At 29.1% G+C, this 18369-nt stretch overlaps 4 protein-coding genes across 4 annotated transcripts; 2 read left to right on the forward strand and 2 right to left on the reverse strand.

The window, feature by feature from the left end:
* Window positions 1-2583: 2583 nt before the first annotated feature.
* On the forward strand, window positions 2584-4203 carry LOC126661017 (agamous-like MADS-box protein AGL97). The gene is made up of 2 exons (XM_050354771.2): window positions 2584-3350; window positions 3840-4203. The coding sequence occupies exons 1-2, from the start codon at window positions 2678-2680 to the stop codon at window positions 4061-4063; spliced, it is 897 nt and encodes a 298-aa protein (XP_050210728.1). The 5' UTR covers window positions 2584-2677; the 3' UTR covers window positions 4064-4203.
* A 1721-nt stretch (window positions 4204-5924) lies between these two features.
* On the forward strand, window positions 5925-8648 carry LOC126659907 (aquaporin TIP1-3). The gene is made up of 3 exons (XM_050353234.2): window positions 5925-6125; window positions 7061-7311; window positions 8140-8648. Exons 1-3 carry the CDS (start codon window positions 5999-6001, stop codon window positions 8512-8514), a joined length of 753 nt encoding a protein of 250 aa, XP_050209191.1. The 5' UTR covers window positions 5925-5998; the 3' UTR covers window positions 8515-8648.
* A 3290-nt stretch (window positions 8649-11938) lies between these two features.
* LOC126661029 (F-box protein At2g39490) lies at window positions 11939-14332 on the reverse strand. Its single transcript, XM_050354782.2, has 3 exons — window positions 13487-14332; window positions 12876-13034; window positions 11939-12294 (listed from the first exon to the last, which is right to left on the reverse strand). The coding sequence occupies exons 1-3, from the start codon at window positions 14264-14266 to the stop codon at window positions 12019-12021; spliced, it is 1215 nt and encodes a 404-aa protein (XP_050210739.1). The 5' UTR covers window positions 14267-14332; the 3' UTR covers window positions 11939-12018.
* A 1547-nt stretch (window positions 14333-15879) lies between these two features.
* Window positions 15880-18321, reverse strand: LOC126660508 (protein COFACTOR ASSEMBLY OF COMPLEX C SUBUNIT B CCB3, chloroplastic). Its single transcript, XM_050354059.2, has 3 exons — window positions 18219-18321; window positions 18025-18068; window positions 15880-16532 (listed from the first exon to the last, which is right to left on the reverse strand). Exons 1-3 carry the CDS (start codon window positions 18259-18261, stop codon window positions 16011-16013), a joined length of 609 nt encoding a protein of 202 aa, XP_050210016.1. The 5' UTR covers window positions 18262-18321; the 3' UTR covers window positions 15880-16010.
* Window positions 18322-18369: the final 48 nt, after the last annotated feature.

The following is an 18369-nucleotide window of genomic DNA, read 5'->3' on the forward strand; positions in this document are numbered from 1 at the left end:
CCTTTACACTCTCTTTCTCTCTCACTCTCTCTTTCCCCTTTCTCTTTCTCTTTCTGCGTACCATACATGTGATGTGTTCACTACAAATTGTTGACAAATTTAATTATTTTTTATTCAAATGTCCAGTTTTTTTTTTATTTCTCCATTCATTAAATTAATAAATATACAGATTATAAATTACCAACAACTAAAATATTTTCTTCTCATTTATTTTAGTATTATCAAATATTTTATAATTTAAAAATTTATGCTACTACTTAGATATTTTATTATATTAATAACATAGTCAAAAATTGTATGAACTAAATAAAAAATTACAATATCACATTATCATATGATTATCACTGTAACACCTTATCATATGATTATCATAGCTTCACCTTAATATGTAATTATCAGTGTATCATATTTCATTGACATTTTATTATCATGTCATTATCAATATCGTATGTAGCAAATTATTGTATGATAATGTGATGAAACTGCTGGATAATATAAGACAAAATCACATGATCACCTTATCATATAATTATCACTGTATCATTTATCATATGATTATCACAGCTTCACCTTAGCATGTAATTATCAATGTATCATATTGCATTAGCATCTTATTATCGTGTCATTATTAGTATCATATGTAGCATATTATTATATGATAATGTGATGATACTGCTATATAATATTAGACAAAATATAATATCATATTATCATATGATTATCACAGTATTACATTATCATATGATTATCACAGTTTCACCTTATCATATAATTATCGATGTATCATATTGCATTGTTATCTTATTATCATGTCATTATCGGTATCGTATGTAGCATATTATTATCATCTCATTATCATATTTTTTTGTAATTTTTTTTTCATGCAAGTATATATCATCATACTATTATAATTTTATTATCATATTATCTTCACATTATCAGCTCGTTATCATAATTTTTATGTAATTTTTTTTCCATATAGGTATCATATTATCATGCTATTATCATAACTTTATTATTTAATTATCATCTGGTTATCACTGATATCATGAATGTTTTTGTAATTATATTTTCACGTACGTTATCATCCAATTATCATAATCTTATCATACTTCATTATCATCTAGTTATCACAATTTTTATGTAATTGTTTTCCATATAGGTATCATATTATCATGTTATTATCATAACTTTATTATTTAATTATCATCTGGTTATCACTGATTTCATGAATTTTTTGTAATTATATTTTCACGTACGTTATCAACCAATTATCATAACCTTATCATATTTAATTATCATCTAGTTATCATAGTGTTATAATGCAGTGATACTCATATGATAATCAGACTTTTTTTATAAAAAAAATAGTTCTCCTTAGTTTTATGATAATGACATGATAATGCAGTGATAATTATATGATAATCAGATGCTGTTTTTTTTGCAGAAAATCATTTTTTGTGTAGAAAATCGTTTTTTTCATCATAACATCGTTTTTTATGCAGATTTTTGGATCAAAAGTTGAAAAAAATCAAGAGTAATTTATTTAGATCTGAAAGTTAAAATAAATTGTACTTATCAAGACGAATTAAGAAAAAAATTGCTAAAATCAAATATGAAAGAACGACGGAGTGACATCGGAACGGTTGCGGAGCGACGGCGGATCGATGAAGAAACGACGGCGAAGAAAAAAATAAAAATAGAAAAGAAAAAAGAATAAAGAAGAAAAAGAAGAAGAAGAGGAAGTAGAAGTAGAAGTAGAAGAAAAAGAAAAAAAATGGCGAAACAAAAGAAAGCAGAGAAGAGAAAGAAGAAGAAAGAGAAAAGAAAAGGAAGGAGAGAGAAAAAAGTGACAGGTGTTATAATAAAACTTGGTTAGAGTAAAAGAAATATAATTAGAGTAAAATAATAATAAGAAGTAGGTATAATTATAATATAACATGTCTTAAAGTAAAAAAATAATTATATTAAAAGGGTGAGGTATTTTCTCCATCTTTTTCTTATTGAGGTAGGAAATCATATTATTTTCAAAAAGGGAGTATTTTTCCTAATTTTCTCTAGATAGAGAGGCAAGGCCCAGACACAAAGAAATTGATGGACACTCGTACCATATCAAGAATATCAATATCAATGTGTGTGCAAAATAATTTTACAAAATTAAAAAAATCAATTTCTCTATTGAATATTTATTTTCTAGTGTAATATTTGTAATTAGTATTAAATAAATTTGAAATTATTTCTAATACAAATATAAGAATGAACAAAGGGTCAACGTGCACCCTAAACTTATGACACGGAGTCATGTAACTCAATTTATATTTTTTTAAGCAACTAACCCAAAAACACTTCATTTTTTAGGTCAAATAATCCCATAATTATATTTTTAAAACGCGTAAAATACTAATTGGAGGTGAAGGATGCAAAAAAATAATTAGATACTTCCTTAATTGTTGCGATATAACTATCCTAAATATATTTTTTGAAATGAAAATATAAATTATGGGGTTTAATAGTTAAAAAAATTAAGTTATAAAAAATATATAATTCCAATTAAGGAAAAAAAACTAGTCTAATAACAAAACACCGACTGTAACAAAAATTTCCCAGTAGAATCAGGTTTATACAGCTTCCTATATTATCTCTAAATCTCAGCAAATTAAACCAAAAAAAAAAAACAATGGAGAAAAAAACCTCAAGAAAAATCGATCTTACGAAAAAACGAGAGAGCAAAGCAAAAAGATCAGTCAGTTTCTCCAAACGCCGGCAAGGCCTTTTCAACAAAGCGGCGGAGTTATACATGCTCTGCGACGCTCAGCTCGCCGTTCTTGTTTCCTCACCGTGTTCTAAACCTAATCGCAAAATTTACTCCTTTGCCCATCCTTCCGTTAATGCCGTTCTTGATTCTTTTCTTGACAATCAAGTCCCTGATACAATTACCGTTCACGATAAGAACCGCGCGCTGAATCTTTGGAATGAAATTAAGGGTTTAGAGACTGAGATTAGGGAAATTAGTAGTAAGAATTTAACTGGGGTTTGTTCAATTTTTGATTCTTTAGAAAAATCGGAGTCGATTCAAGAACTGAAAAATGTTGTTGATGGGTTGGAGAAATTGATCGTTAAAGCGAGGGATAAATCAGTAATTTCTTCGATGAATTATGGTTCTTGTAGTAAAATTAATGATGCTTGTTTAACTATAAAAACTGACAGTAACGATGATGAATTTATGGCGATTCAAGACTACTCTGGTTTTGGGTATGATTTTGGTACCTGTAATTCTCTTTCGATTGCTGATCAAGGGAATAACTTTTTATTGGAGCAGTCTGATCCAATTTCTTGCGTTAATTACAGTGGTATTAACTACTAACACTTGTCCTTTTGTACATGTTTGGTTCCTGGATTCAAATTTTTAGGTTTTGTTATCCAATATTACACTTTTTAGACTTTTTTTTGTTTATTAATTTAATCTGATTTTTTCTATTTTTGATTTCAATTGTACTTATTTTTTCAAATTGGAGTTTTTCTACTTAAAAACGCTCAAATATGTTCTATATGATTGAAATATAATTCAATTTTTAATATTAAGGGCTACTTTATCAAATATGGAGTACATTTTGATATTTTATAGTGAAAATTTCAATTTGAAATAAATGGCAATAATTGAAATTAAAAAATAGAGTAAAATTAACTATTAAGTTTAGATGATTATTATGTTTGTAATTTAACCAAAATTGATCAGTTTAACAGGTGTATTTGATTTAACTTGGTGGATTTAATTATAATAAAAAATATTTACAGTCATTTTAATAGAGATGTTTTTTTTTTCTTTTTTGTTGTGGCAGAATTAAAGGGCAAACAGGTTAATTACGACATTACCCCCACAAATTATAATTTTGGTGGAAATATCAATAATTGCTATGATTCTAATTATAGCATATTGGATCATGCTGCTGCAAATCATTGCTACAGTGAATGTTCTTCAGACATGGGTGCTCTTGAAGAAGCTAATCAAGATGTGATTAGTATTAATGAGTTTAAGAATTTGTTTAACTATCTGTGGTCTTAGAGCTAATTAGTACTGATTAAGTAGAACGATTATGGATTTTTGTTTTGCCTAGATTATATGAATGCAATTTTGGGTAGTCAGCATTCATTAATTTTTTAATCATATGATGCAATTGTAATTTTGTGAATATGTTAATGAATTAAGGGATCAAAGTTCTTAAAATTAAAGTGTTATATATAACTTTTTTTTTTGGCCTTTAAGTGTTATATATAACTGATATTTACTGTATTATAATTGATTTATTGATTACTAAAGACTTATAAAGGGAGTTAGTTTATAAATTACTACTTTTTTTGCCTGATTATATCATAAATTTATTGGTCATCTGGGCATTATTATACATATCTTTTAGTGCTTGCAATGCAAGTTTACGGTTGATTGATCAAAACTAGAGTCAATGGACGAATATTAACAAATTTATCAATCATTGGCATGTTTCTAATCAATTTAGGCTTGTAAAACTTATAATCGCACACTTTAAATTTGGAGAGAATTATAAAACTATCATTATTCAAATTATCGATTCATTTTCTTTTAAAAAATTAGTTCTGCATATACACTCGCATCAAAAATAGTTGATGATCGGAGAATGAGAAATATCGATTAAGATAAATAATAGTAAAAAAAAAATATGACGAGAACACTTGTTCATCCTATCTCCCAATTCCGCCCACCTCACAATCAATTTATATAATTAGAAATTATGTGTTGAATGCTGTAAGACTGTTAATGCTATAGAATAACGATTTTAGGAAGACAATATTACACATTCACTGATGAAATTGGCTAGTATCTGTAGCATGCAGGCAGTTTTACTAGTAATTGACATTATTCATTAATATATACTCTTTGAAATAATTAATTATTTGGTAATACGTGATTAAATTATATATTATTTATTTATTAAATTTATATTCCTTTATTTTAATATTCAATGTTGTTTATTTTTTTTATTAATTATGATTTATGGAGTATGGTTTAAAATTTAGAATTAGGAGTGTTAACTTAAAGATATAGGATTTAGAGTTTGGAGTATAGGATCTAAAGTTTGGAGTTTGGAATTTAAAATTTAATGGTTTATTATTTAGTGTTTAAACTTAAAGATATAGGATTTAGAGTCTATGTTTTATGGTTGTAACTTTATGATTTACTATTGTTTAAGGTTTAGATTTTAGATTTTAAAATTTAAAATTTATAGTTTAAACTTTACAGAAAATGGGTTATAGTTTGAAGTTTAAACTTTAATTCAGTGGTTTAGGAATTACTATGATTTATGATTTAGAATTCAGACTTCATAATATAGGTATTAGTTAAAAATCACTTGATGTTTTCTTCTAAAATCAATGAGGAATTATCTTAAATATACTATTAAAGTTTTGAAAACAAAACAATTATACTCTATGAAATGAGCATCGACGCCTTTTAAAATAGGGGTATAATTGAGTTGTTTTCAAAATTTTGAGGGTAAATTTTATACTAAATTTACAACATAAAGAGGCAAAATTGAACCTTTTCTCTTCATGATATAAATTCCCACTTTGTCACCGTCCACTTCATCAGGTGGCCCCTACAAAACTGGCCGTCCATCTCGCATAATAGACTGCCACGTTGCAAAATCATAAGTGGGACCTTCCCGCTTCTCTTGGGTCGGCAATGTACTAAATCATCTCTCCGTTTTTCCCGAATTCACCTAAGCTACATTACATCTCCACCACACACGTGTCATAATTTACGGACAAAATCCTTTCAAAAGTTGTAGGAGGCACCGACGTGTGACTTGATTGGTCCACCGATTACCGATTGTACCGGTTCCTTAGCCGTTATTTCAGGTATATTTAAAGGGAGGGAACTACAAATTCTTACACTCACACTCACTAAGCTCATACAAACTAACAACAAATCTAAATATTCTTTGAAGAATACAAATTCAAGAAAATGGGTAAAATTGCAATTGGAAATCCTGGAGAAGCTAGCCAACCCGACGCTATTAGAGCGGCATTGGCGGAGTTCTTCTGTATGGTTATTTTCGTATTTGCTGGCGAAGGATCCGGCATGGCTTTCAGTAAGTTATCGACTATTTATTGACGATGTCGTATAATGAGTAGGAGTGAAGAAAAATTTAGTTAAATCGAATTAATGGAATTAACTGATCAATTTTAGCTAAATTCGGTTAGTTTTATTAGTTTGATCTGCTTGGTATAACTAATGACTTTTTTGGTTTGGTTTTAGTGGTGAGTTTTAAAAATTTAGTTAACTGAATTGACCAATATATTTAATTTTAATCATTGTTCTTTATATTTTTATGAACGAATAACTTGACTAATTTTGTCGGTTCACTTATGCAATTTTTAAAAATTGATGAATTTAGTCGGGTGTGTTAAAGATAAAAAGTGATGGTTTGTATGGTGGCCGAACTGCCGAGGCCACCTGTTTCTAATTCAATCGCCAGTTCAATTGATTGAGTAAATTATACATAAAAGAATAGCCATGATTTTATGGTCTAGCCGGATGAAATTTCAGTTTAACAGGTTCAATCGCCAGTTCTTTCTGAATCAATCCATTCAATTTGATTCAAATTTCAATTTTTAATGTTAGTTGGATCATATAGTTGACCAATTTTTGGTTCAATAAATCAGTTTGGTCTAAACTTTTAGTCACTGTTTTAAAGTAACTCAATTTATTTGATTTTGATAAAATTTATTGGATTTTAAGTGAATCAACCATTCAACCACTCCTTATTAAGAGTGGAATGAAATCTCATTCTACTTATAAAAATCAATTAAAACTTAATCTAATTGATATGCTTATCATTTATGTAAATTTCGACTTCAAGTCTCCAAATAGTCACAAATTTACTAGATTGAAGTTTCCGTATAAAAAAAGATATTATAAGAAAACATAGTGTAATAGTAAAATAAAGTGCTAATTAATTACTAATTAAATCAAGCACTTGAATTAATGGGCACTCATGGTGGTAGTGATGTTGTTTTTGGGCAGACAAGCTAACACATAATGGATCAGCAACACCGGCGGGGCTAATAGCAGCTGCATTGTCACATGCATTTGCACTATTTGTGGCGGTTTCCGTCGGAGCAAATATTTCCGGCGGTCACGTAAATCCGGCGGTTACATTTGGTGCGTTTGTTGGAGGAAATATTACTCTTTTGAGAGCCATTTTGTATTGGATTGCTCAGTTACTTGGATCTGTTGTTGCCTGTCTACTCCTTAAATTCTCCACCGGTGGTTTGGTAAGTTACCTTCTTGTCTATAAATTGGTTTAGTTGACCAATTTGATACACTTTTGAGTAGGTTGTGCATTCGGTTTGAACCAATTAGATTGAGTTTTTTTTAAATCAAACTGATCTGGATCGACAAAATATCGGTTCGGTTTAATCTTTAGATTGATTTGGTCTTTTCATTGCACTTTTACTAAACTTAATTGGATATTTTTCATGTCTAAAAACAAAAAAATTGAATTTTATTAGATTATCAAATTAAGCGAACTAATTTTTTTTTTATTTGACATGGTTATTCGATTTGATTTGATTTTTGGGCATTCCTACTTTTGATGGATTAAAGTATGACTGATACTAAATTGTTATCCTATATTTCAATTTGATGCTAAAATTTCAATTTTCTTCAAAGTGGCACTAAAATTATATTTGATTTTTAGGCGATTTTCTTTATATTGTCAAAGCCGAGCTGATCCAAATTTTTTGGTTAGGCTATTCGATTTGATTTGATTTTTGCACATTCCTAAGTGTGACAGATTAAAGTATGAGCGGTACTAAATTTTTATCCTAAATTATTATTGGGTTCTAAAATTTCAATTTGCAAACATAACTTTTTCTGTAGCGATAGTACCTCGTTATTTTCCGTTCTAATATGATGACATTATAGTGAGACATTGGTCGCTGTGTCCTATTTAAACTATTTTGATCTGAAGTAAAAATAGAAAAATTTAATATTATTTAAATTCAAGTTCATCACAAATCGAGATATAGGATAAAAAAGTTCGGTGCAATTTCAGGATTTTAACCCTACTTTTGATACTGAAATAGTTGTTTTTATTACAGGAAACAGCAGCATTCGGATTATCAGCAGGAGTATCATCATGGAACGCAGTCATTTTTGAAATAGTGATGACATTTGGGCTGGTATACACCGTATACGCCACAGCAATAGACCCCAAAAAAGGAAATATTGGAACCATTGCACCACTTGCAATCGGGTTCATAGTGGGTGCCAACATCTTAGCCGGTGGTGCGTTCGATGGTGCCTCAATGAACCCAGCCGTGTCCTTTGGTCCTGCTGTGGTCAGCTGGACTTGGACTAACCACTGGGTCTATTGGGTTGGTCCTATGATTGGTGCTGCCATTGCTGCCACTGTCTATGAGACTCTTTTTATTGGCGATGGTGCTCATGAGCCACTTACTAGCAATGATTTTTGAGGAATTTTTTTTTAATTAAGATTGAGGAGTAATAATTTTTTGTGTTATTTGATATAGTTTGGTTGTGTTAGGTGTTTGATGTTGTTGTTTTTTAATATGTTTAGATCAATGAAACTGCTTTGTTTTGATTTGAATGTTGTTCCATTAGGAAATTTTATTATAATTTTAGTAGAATCAATATGTATTAAAAAAGAAGAAGCTTATTCTCCCTTTTACCGATATATATTAAAACAAAATTCTCATTTAACTAATGGGGTTGAAATTTTTCACCTGAGGATTAACATAAAGTGATAAAAATTCTTGTGCACCGTAGCGATTTTAATTTTTTTTTTAGCAATTTATTATCTTAACGGATTCTATCCGACTCATTCCAAATTAATTAAAGCAATAATTCCAAACATTAGATGATACATGTCGTCGTATCAATTTTTCATATATGTTGTTTAGTCAATTGAGCTTACATAAGATAGAGTTTTTTCTTCTAATATGAGATGGAAAATGATTTTTGATTTTACTTTTGGTAAAAAACATAGAACAATTTTCATAATATTTTTAAAAGTAACATAAACCCTTAAACTAGTTTTGAACACAATTAAACTATCATTGTTTTAAAATTGAACAATTGTATATTCTCAAACGAGAGAACTTTGTTCTGTGAGAACAGAAGATAATTTAATTATATTTTGATTGGTTTAGATTTAATTGGATTTTAATTGGTTTAACTGAGTTTGTACTAAAGTTTTTAATTAATTGGAGTTAATTAGGAAGAAGAGGGTGAAGAGGTGCTAGAAGATTCATCAGTTTAAAACTGATAAATATTTTAAATATTAAAGTTATATTTGAACCTTTTCCGCAAGTAAATGAGAGACACATCAACAATTAACAGTGGTTTATAGCATTGATGGACAAAAGAGATTAATTGTTGGGTTTTAAACAACGAGGGTTTTAGTTGTGCTCCAATTTAGTTTTAGAGTTTATATGTATTTTTAGAGAAGGCTTAATATCTTAAAAATTCCCGACCTTTCATCCCCTTTTCAATCCTACACTGACGTTGAAAATTTGTCAATTTTACCCCATTTTGTATTTTTTCATTTCAAGTGTACCCTCAAACATAAAAATGACCTTTATTTATTTGACAAAAATTCAAAAAAAATTCTTTAAAATGATCAATTTAATATAAAAAGTTAATCTAATGCAAAAAGGGTCAATTTAGAGAATTTTTGCCAAATAAAAAAAGTCAAATTTATCCTTTAGGGTACATTTGGAATGAAAAAAATACAAAATAGGATAAAATTAATTGATTTGCAACGTCAGGGTAGGATTGAAAAATGGCTGAAAGGTCAGGATATTTTTTAAAGACATTAGGCCTTTAGAGAAACACAAGGCTTGTTTTTGTATCTTTTGTCTTATTTATAATTTGTTTTGTTAATTAGCCAAACAAATAGGAAAATCAGATTTCAAAATAACATTGTTTTGATATAATATGTATATGTGTGAATAATACATATGAATTAAACATATAAACATATGAATTAAACATAAATACATATAAGATAGTCATATTTAATTTTGATTTGGATCTATATCAATCATAAATTAAATAAAGAAAATATGTAGTACAATCTTTTATTAACCTAACTAATTTTTTTGTTCTATATTTCATTGAGATATAAAAAACTACTTTTTGTGCAACGAAAGAAAAATAAAATTTAATTATCTGAACCGTAATGGGTGTCAATAAACATGACTTAAAGAGCTATCTAAAAGTCAAAAGAAGGAAAAATAAGAGCAATTAAATGTTAGATGTTATAACCTCTTTAAAGCTATGTTAATTTTGTTTAGCTTCCTCTACAATTTTTTAATTTTTTTAATTTCAATATATGTCTGGTATAGGTTAAATTTGTACATATTACTTAAAATCATGTGTTAAATAGGTTACTCTAATAGTTCGATGGTCAAATTAGTGAAAGTATACAAGTTCAAAGGTTAAAAATGCTTCAATTCATAATTCATGTCGTGATATTTTAACCACATAAGAGCTATTGTTGCTCTCTCTCTGAATTACAGGTTGAATTGACAAATAATAAATAAGTTGTAATAGGTTAAACTAATAGTTTGATGGTCGAATGAATAAAATATACAAGTTGAGGGGTTAAAATAACACATTACTAAATGACTCATTTAAAAGAAATCATAGCAACGCAATTCTATAGAGTTAAGTAGCAATTTACCCCCTCAATTTGTAAATAATAAAAAATTAACACATAAATTAATTTTGTGAGCAAATTAATTACAAATTTAATGACTATGGGCAATTAATCCTATTTTGGCAATGTGACAAAAAGGATTGCATAAGGCAAAAAGACTATCAAGTACAAAACTTGCCATGTTTATACTTGTGAAATAGATGACGCCTCTTGTCACTAATAGTTAATTTTGCTATTAATAACGTAGTCCTTATTATTTGTCTATTCTTTATGCAAATCTAATTGAAGACTTTGAGGTTAAATTTTTTTGACTTGAATGTTGGAAATTAGGGTATTTAGTATGAATCCCAGTGCCTTTAATCTTGTTTGTTTTTAACTCCACTTATTTTCCTAAATTAGAGAAATGCACATTTTAAGTAGTTTTTCTTTTAATTTCATCAATTATGTTCACACTTTAAATTTTGAAAATTGTTAAAAGGAGAATATATGATCTATCAAATTTCAGATCTCCATCTCTCATTCTAGAACACACCTAATGCTCAATTTACTTGTCAATAGTACAGAAAATATGTACTTGGATTCTTAAATTTTTATATTTCCAGTATTGGATACCAACATTTTTATTTATCAAATGCATACATTTATAATTGGTAAAATAAATTAATATATCCACAATTATGATGAAATTAACATATATGTTCTGAATTAAAAAAATAAACATTTTGGTCCAGTAATTTCACACTTGGAGTCAAATAGATTCAAAAGGAAAATAAAAAGAATGAAGGGTCTAATTGCCAAATTATTATATGATTCAATATCTTAAGTTATTTTTATAAAATTAGTATATATTTGGAGAAAATAATCATAAGTTTATGATAGTAACATAGAAAATGCAAGGACATGTTTTGATAAAATTGGATAAATAATTTCTTTTTATGAGGTTTTCTCCCATTATAAACTAATTTTATCATAAAATAGATATTAAAGACTAAAATATATTTAATCTTTATCGATTAACACCCTCTTTTTCGTTATTTTCTATTTGGATATAACTGAAATAATCACAAAATTACTGACATAACTTTTCGTTCGGATATATTGATCAGTTTTAGCAGTTTTGGATATACTAATAATTTATTTCAGTTTTATAATTTTATTGAAGGTACTAGCACGACTGAAAAATATACAGTTTAGCTAATAAAGTTTTTTTTTTTTTTTTTTCAAAAGTATAAAGGGCATCCAATTTCTTTTTTCATGAATGAACATTTATTTTGATATAAAGTCTATCTTTTAGTTTTTACAGACTCATATGCAAATGCTTAGGACACATTTGATTTACAACATTTTCAGTACTCTTCTTCAGCCTCGTCGTCCAATTACTCCGGCCAGCCGATGCAAAGATCAACGGCTCACAAGTGATGATCTGTTGTAAACATTGAGCTAAGTAGATCTCATCTGCTTCCTTTGCAAATCCATCCAATGTAACCATTTTTAGGTGTTTTAGTTTTGTATTCTTCCCAGCTTCTAGTGAATATTTTGTAGTCTTTTCCATGGAGTAACATTTAGGATCAATCTGCAAATAGTGGAGTAACTTATTAATTAGGTGTATTTGGTAGAAATTAGACCATGAAAAGGGTATTTTAAACTTTTGTATCGGTTAAAGTTAAAAACTAAAAGTTTAAAGAGTATACTAAGTCTTAAAAAATGTTTGTATTTTTTTTGAGAAATAGTTTATTAAGTTTCTTTTTAAAAAATTATTTATATTATTTTTTATTTTTTAAAATTAACATCTAATTAATTGAATAAATTCATAACCATGATAAAATAAATATGACACAGTGTTTATTATTTTTTATTTTTTAAAAAAATTAATATCTAATTAATTAAATAAATTAATATCATGTTTTTAAAATCGTGTCATATTTATCGTGATCTTTTTGACCTTTGCTAAATTACTCATAATCATTTTGGATCTAATCCGGCGCAATATTATACATTATGAGATAACACGGATTTTTCTTATTTTAAACTGTAAAAAGGTTAAAAAGAGTAGCTAGACACTTATTTTAAACTGAAAAATCAAGAAAATGCAGATTGCATTGGAACCAAAAATATAAAAAAATCATACTCTTTCTATTAATTAAAGACACTCACAGTGACAAATAGTTGCTCTAAGGAAGGGCATAATTTCAGGAAAGAGATCAAAGAATCACAATCATATTTTTCAAATGAACTCTCAATCCACCACACTTCTTTTACATTATAGAACTGAAATTCTGCAACAAATGTAGATAGCAATGGACACATCAATGCCTGCACCAAAACGATTAATCAATTTCCTGCTTAATACTCGACAAATAGCACAAAAAATATATTCAAAAATTGACATTTAATCCAATTAATCGGTGTTCATATGGACGACAAGAATCTAAAAACGAAAGATATGGTAAGATGAGTTCTAAAAGCCACGCCCGCACCGATTGATCAAATTTCTAATTGGTGACTGAAAATAAAATTAATCGTTGCTGATATGAACGCTAGAATAAAGAAACAGAAGATATTGTAAGATGAGTTTCAATGTCCACATCAGCTCGATCTTATCGATCATATTTTTAATAGCAGGATCCATATTGCAAATAAAATCAAAATTTGTATTTCAAATTGTAAAAAATAAAAATTTATTAACGATGTAATTTATGATTTTTTTTTTGAGAAATATTTATGATTTTATTTGCATTTAACCCTTTAATAATCATTGCATTTACCTCAAATGTCCATTTGCATAGGGTGAGCACTTTAACATTCTTAATAGTTAAAAGAACCGAACCAAAATCACGATCAATCATCATCCTAGGACCTTGTCTGAAATCAAGAAAAGCTTCAACCAAATTATAATGATATTCCGGCCACAACGACGGTAACAATCCCCGAAACCGAAAAATTCGAAGCTTAAAAGATCGAATATGAAGAAACTCTAACTGTAAACAATCAAAGATTGTCAAGCTTAAAAGCTTCGTATCAGAATCTATACTCAAAGACTGCAAACCATTACAGCTAGTGATCTTCAAAGTTTCAAGAAACCGAAAATTACTTGTTATGCAAGAAACTACTTCAGTAGTAAGATAACTAATTGCTATCAAATGAAGTTTCTTGACCAAGAAGGTAAAAGTAGAAGACGGTTGGCTATTGATGAACCCTAATCTTAACGTAAATTGTACGCAATTTTCTTGATTTCCATTAGAGAAATCAAGAATGAGATTGTGGTTAGGTGCGATGATCGCTACTAGAAAACCGCCATTGATGAAGTGAAATAGAAGTTTTCTGGTGTTTTTCGACGGATCTTGCTCGTTAAAATTGGTGAGGAATTTGGAGATTGCATTTGAAGTATCTTCATAGGTGCCGTGTTGCACAAGGGAGGTTTCCCAAAGAAATTTGAATCTTTTTGAGAGGAGAATTGTTTGTTTTGCAGAATCAAATGGAAGTGAAGAAATTATGTGGAAGAGGATTTCATTTGGCATAGTACTGATTCGATCGTCCATAGCCATTTCGAACGGTGTATGATCAGTAATATCAAAGGAAATTTAAAGAAAGAAAAAATGAGTTCTTGTTATTTTATGTATGATTTTGGAACTCATAATTTTGTAATATATATAGGTCATTTTATATGTGTGATCCTTATGGGTTGTTGGAGATTGTTTTTAGGTTTAATGCAGTAATTGAAAACTGGACCGGACCGACTGGTTTAATCCGGTCTAATTGACCCTAAAACCGAAAATTCAGTTGAAGTAGGTCGTACTAGATTGAGCAAGATGGCCTGGTTGAGCCGCTAGTTCAACTGGTTAGATGCTAATTCATGAATAAAATTTATTTTTTAGGTTTAATCTACTCCATCAGTTGAATAGCCGGTTGAATCAAAAACTGGTGGCCCCAGTTTAGTCTCCAGTTCGATTTTTTTGAAACACTGACTAACGATCTACAATATAATTTAAACTTTGTGACATTTATCGAGTCTAAATTGCCGATACACAAAAAAGAAAAAACTGAAACTGTGACTTTTTTATGGAGTCTATTTCTATAGAAAATTTCAAATCAGATTAAATTTTGATAGAATTTATTTTTTTGGTAGAGTTAATAAAAATCACAAAAATTAAAATTTCTATATAATTAGTACTTCTTATTTCAGAGTTTCACACTGTATGAAATAAAAGTTAAAATTAATGTTGTTAAAGTGTCATTATTTTCATGACACATAAAAGGAGCTTATGATGTGCTAATTTGTTCATTTTTTTGTCCTTAAACCATAGTTTAAACTTTGATAAATTATACTAATTAGGCTAAGAACGCAAGGACTGATATTTGACAATTCTGTTGGATCATCTTGCAGTCAAATAACATTTGACATTTAAGCAATTGTATATATAAGTAGTGGAAGGTAGATCTAAAAAATTTAAACATTAGATGAGTTATTTAGATTTGAATTTAATATAAATAGATTCTTGCTATAGTATAAATATATCAACCTATTTACAATTCGATTAATTTAGTGTCTGAAACACGCAATAAAATTTTATTAAACGAGTCATGTTCAACAGATTGATCTAATCATATGTTTAATTGAATATATATATATGCCTATTGTGTAACCCATATTATAAGCATGTCGTATTTTAATTTTTTTTGACAATCAAATAATGTTCCATTAATATCAAACAGTTACAAGTGTAAGAATATAGAAAAGGTATAACCGTTTCTAATAACCTGACATGGAACAAGATGTAAAACCTTGATTCGCAGATCGCCTTATAAAATAAAAATAAAAATTACATAACTGACCTATCACAATAAATCCAATTTTTCTCTGTCTAACAGAAAACTCAGCAATCCTTCTTAAAAGAGACAAACAAACCTTTTATAAAGAAAGAAAAACAAAACTTTCGTAAAAAAAGACAATCGCCGTAATAAAAATATCAAAAAAAACTAATATCACCTATAAACAATTTTGTATTCTGAAATGACAAACATAGGAGTCGAAAAGTTTCCGTACAATATAAAAGACCAATGAAAATATTGGGAAGAGAGTATTCTGCAGCTCAAAAATCATGGCTTCCTCAGAAAAATAGTCCCTTCCAATGAAATTAAATACATAGATACAAAAAGCTTCTTAAAACTAATTAAATTTAGGAAGAAGACAAACTCTGTAAAAATGTGTACATACATAACTTACAAATTGTGAAGAATCCTCCTATTTGTATAACAAAAACATGTAACATCCATCTGAAATACAATGCATCAGCTAACCTGTTGTTGAGAAATAAGAACTAAAAGTCCTTGTGGTCCAAGCAATATTTCATTTAAAAAGCTTGTTAACCCAAACCAGATTACAGGAGCCACATCCACTCCTCCTACCGGTGGAATCACTTTCCGGGTTACACCAAGAATTGGTTCCGTAGGAGCGTAAGCTATTACGTATGGAAATTTCCCAACAGGAATTTTCGGGTACCAAGACATTACTATTCTCACAATAAAGAGAAACCCAAAAGCTGATAAAAATGGTCCTAAAAAACTTATTGCTAGCTTTGCCGTGGCAGGGTCTATATCGGCCAACATCAAACTCGGAATGAGATTAGCTTCATATGCTGCCATTAAATTGATATTCATATTTTGAATATCCTCGTAACTGTTTAAAGGGATCTTTGTAAGAGTTGCACATGTTTGCAGTAGCTCCATGTTTACTGCAGAATGACAAATGCTAGACGTTGAAACTTGATGATCGTCACTTGGATTTCGGTTGTTTGGATAGTCAAACCTTTCCTGTCCCAAGTGTAGAACAATGAGTCAAGCCTCTCAACAAAAGAATTATAGTTGACATCTTAATCTGTAGATACAGATGCTAATTTAGTTCATTAAAACCATGTAGATAGCCTTGGAAAAATGATTGGCCAACACGAAACTACATGTTTTTAATCAAACAGAAAATCAATTAGAAATTTTAATAAGTTTCCAATTTATCGAGTTGCGTATGTGAAGGAATGAAAGATCAGAAACTAGGTACGGTTGAATTTTATTGCTGAAGACCAAAGAAAACTAGTAAAAATATAAAAATCAGCAACAATTTATTTTTCTATTGAAAAACAATACATGAATACACCATAGTTGAATGTATATACCAACAGAGAATCAGATTGTACTGCCTGAGCTGATATGCAAACAAGACTGGCCAGTGGATGCACAAAAAATTAAAGAAAAAAAGGCTTCAAACCAAAAGTCCCGAGAAAATACTCAAATGCTCAAATGTTACATTTCGATATTACTGGTTTCCGGAAGAGCTAATCGCCCAATTTTGTAAACCCTTTCTTACCCTACCTTTGAACTCGTATAGACCCCTAAAAGCTTGGTAACTTCAAATCAACTTTTTTTCTTTTCAACTCTTATTATCAAATCTTAGACTAGATATCAGACTGAAGCAGATTCTGTTATTCTGGCTCTTAACATCAAGTCTAAACATTAGACTCAATATCAGATGCAAATTCTGTTTTTCCGACTCTAAAATTAGACACACATTTTTGCAGGTGCACACTACAGTAAACCGATGTCCTAATCTGAAGGCATCTATAGTAACTGAGATACAAAAATAGAACTGTGTTACGCAATAAAACTCATCCACCATTAAAACACGAAATTAATTAACCTGTTGAAATTAAGCAGTACCAAGCTTACTTAGGATAATGTAGCATTATCAAAAGGTTCATAAATAGTAGCTTACTCGACAAAAACAGGAAGGTGAGCTTACGATGAAAAAAACTCGCAGACCAACTTTTGTACAGAACCTCTGATAACAATCTGCTTAAAGCTAAATATATAAATCAAACTTGTTGGTTTGGCTGCTCACCAATCTCTATAAAATCATCACTTTCCTAATACTTAATCACCTCATAATAAAAAATCCCATAAAACTACTTATAAATCCAATAAAGATTCATTCTCAATACTAAAAGCATATAAACCCAATTAATCCTCTTCATGCTCATCATTAGCTACATATACAAGTAGGAAGCACGGAAACTTCAACAAAGTTACGTTTCCCGTTTCGGAAACCGGAAACTCATACGAAACATTTCAGGCCGTTTCGACAAACAATAAAAATTAGAAAAATGTTGTTCCTCCGTATCCTTTTCATATTGTTTTCGTGTCCTGTTTCCGTTTCCGTGCTACCTAACAGTTTATTAAGCTTTTTCTCCCCCCTCAAAACAACCCATTATCCCAAAACACCCATCAAGATAAGAATTTCTGAAATGGTACTTACAGAAAAATTGAATCTGTGTTTCTTGTGCATCAAAGGCCTCCATCCTATCAAAAATCAGAAACCACAACAAATATCAATAAAACTAAGTACAACACACCAATAAAAAAGCAAACTTTACACAAGAACTGAATTATTTATACTAAAAACTTAAACTTTAGAGATCAAAAATGCATATAATTGAATGGTAGGAGTACCTCTTAATTGGGTATTGCTAAAAAGCGAAGCACAAGTTGCCATTTTTGTGTTTAGAGAGGGAACGTTATCAGTTTAACTAACCAGTGATGGGCTTTATCAGTTACTTAAACGGCACCGTTTTTTAGTATTTTTTTTTTATTTTGTGATGTT

Source organism: Mercurialis annua, linkage group LG8 (genome assembly GCF_937616625.2).
Source record: "Mercurialis annua linkage group LG8, ddMerAnnu1.2, whole genome shotgun sequence".
In the NCBI taxonomy this organism is placed as follows: domain Eukaryota; kingdom Viridiplantae; phylum Streptophyta; class Magnoliopsida; order Malpighiales; family Euphorbiaceae; genus Mercurialis; species Mercurialis annua.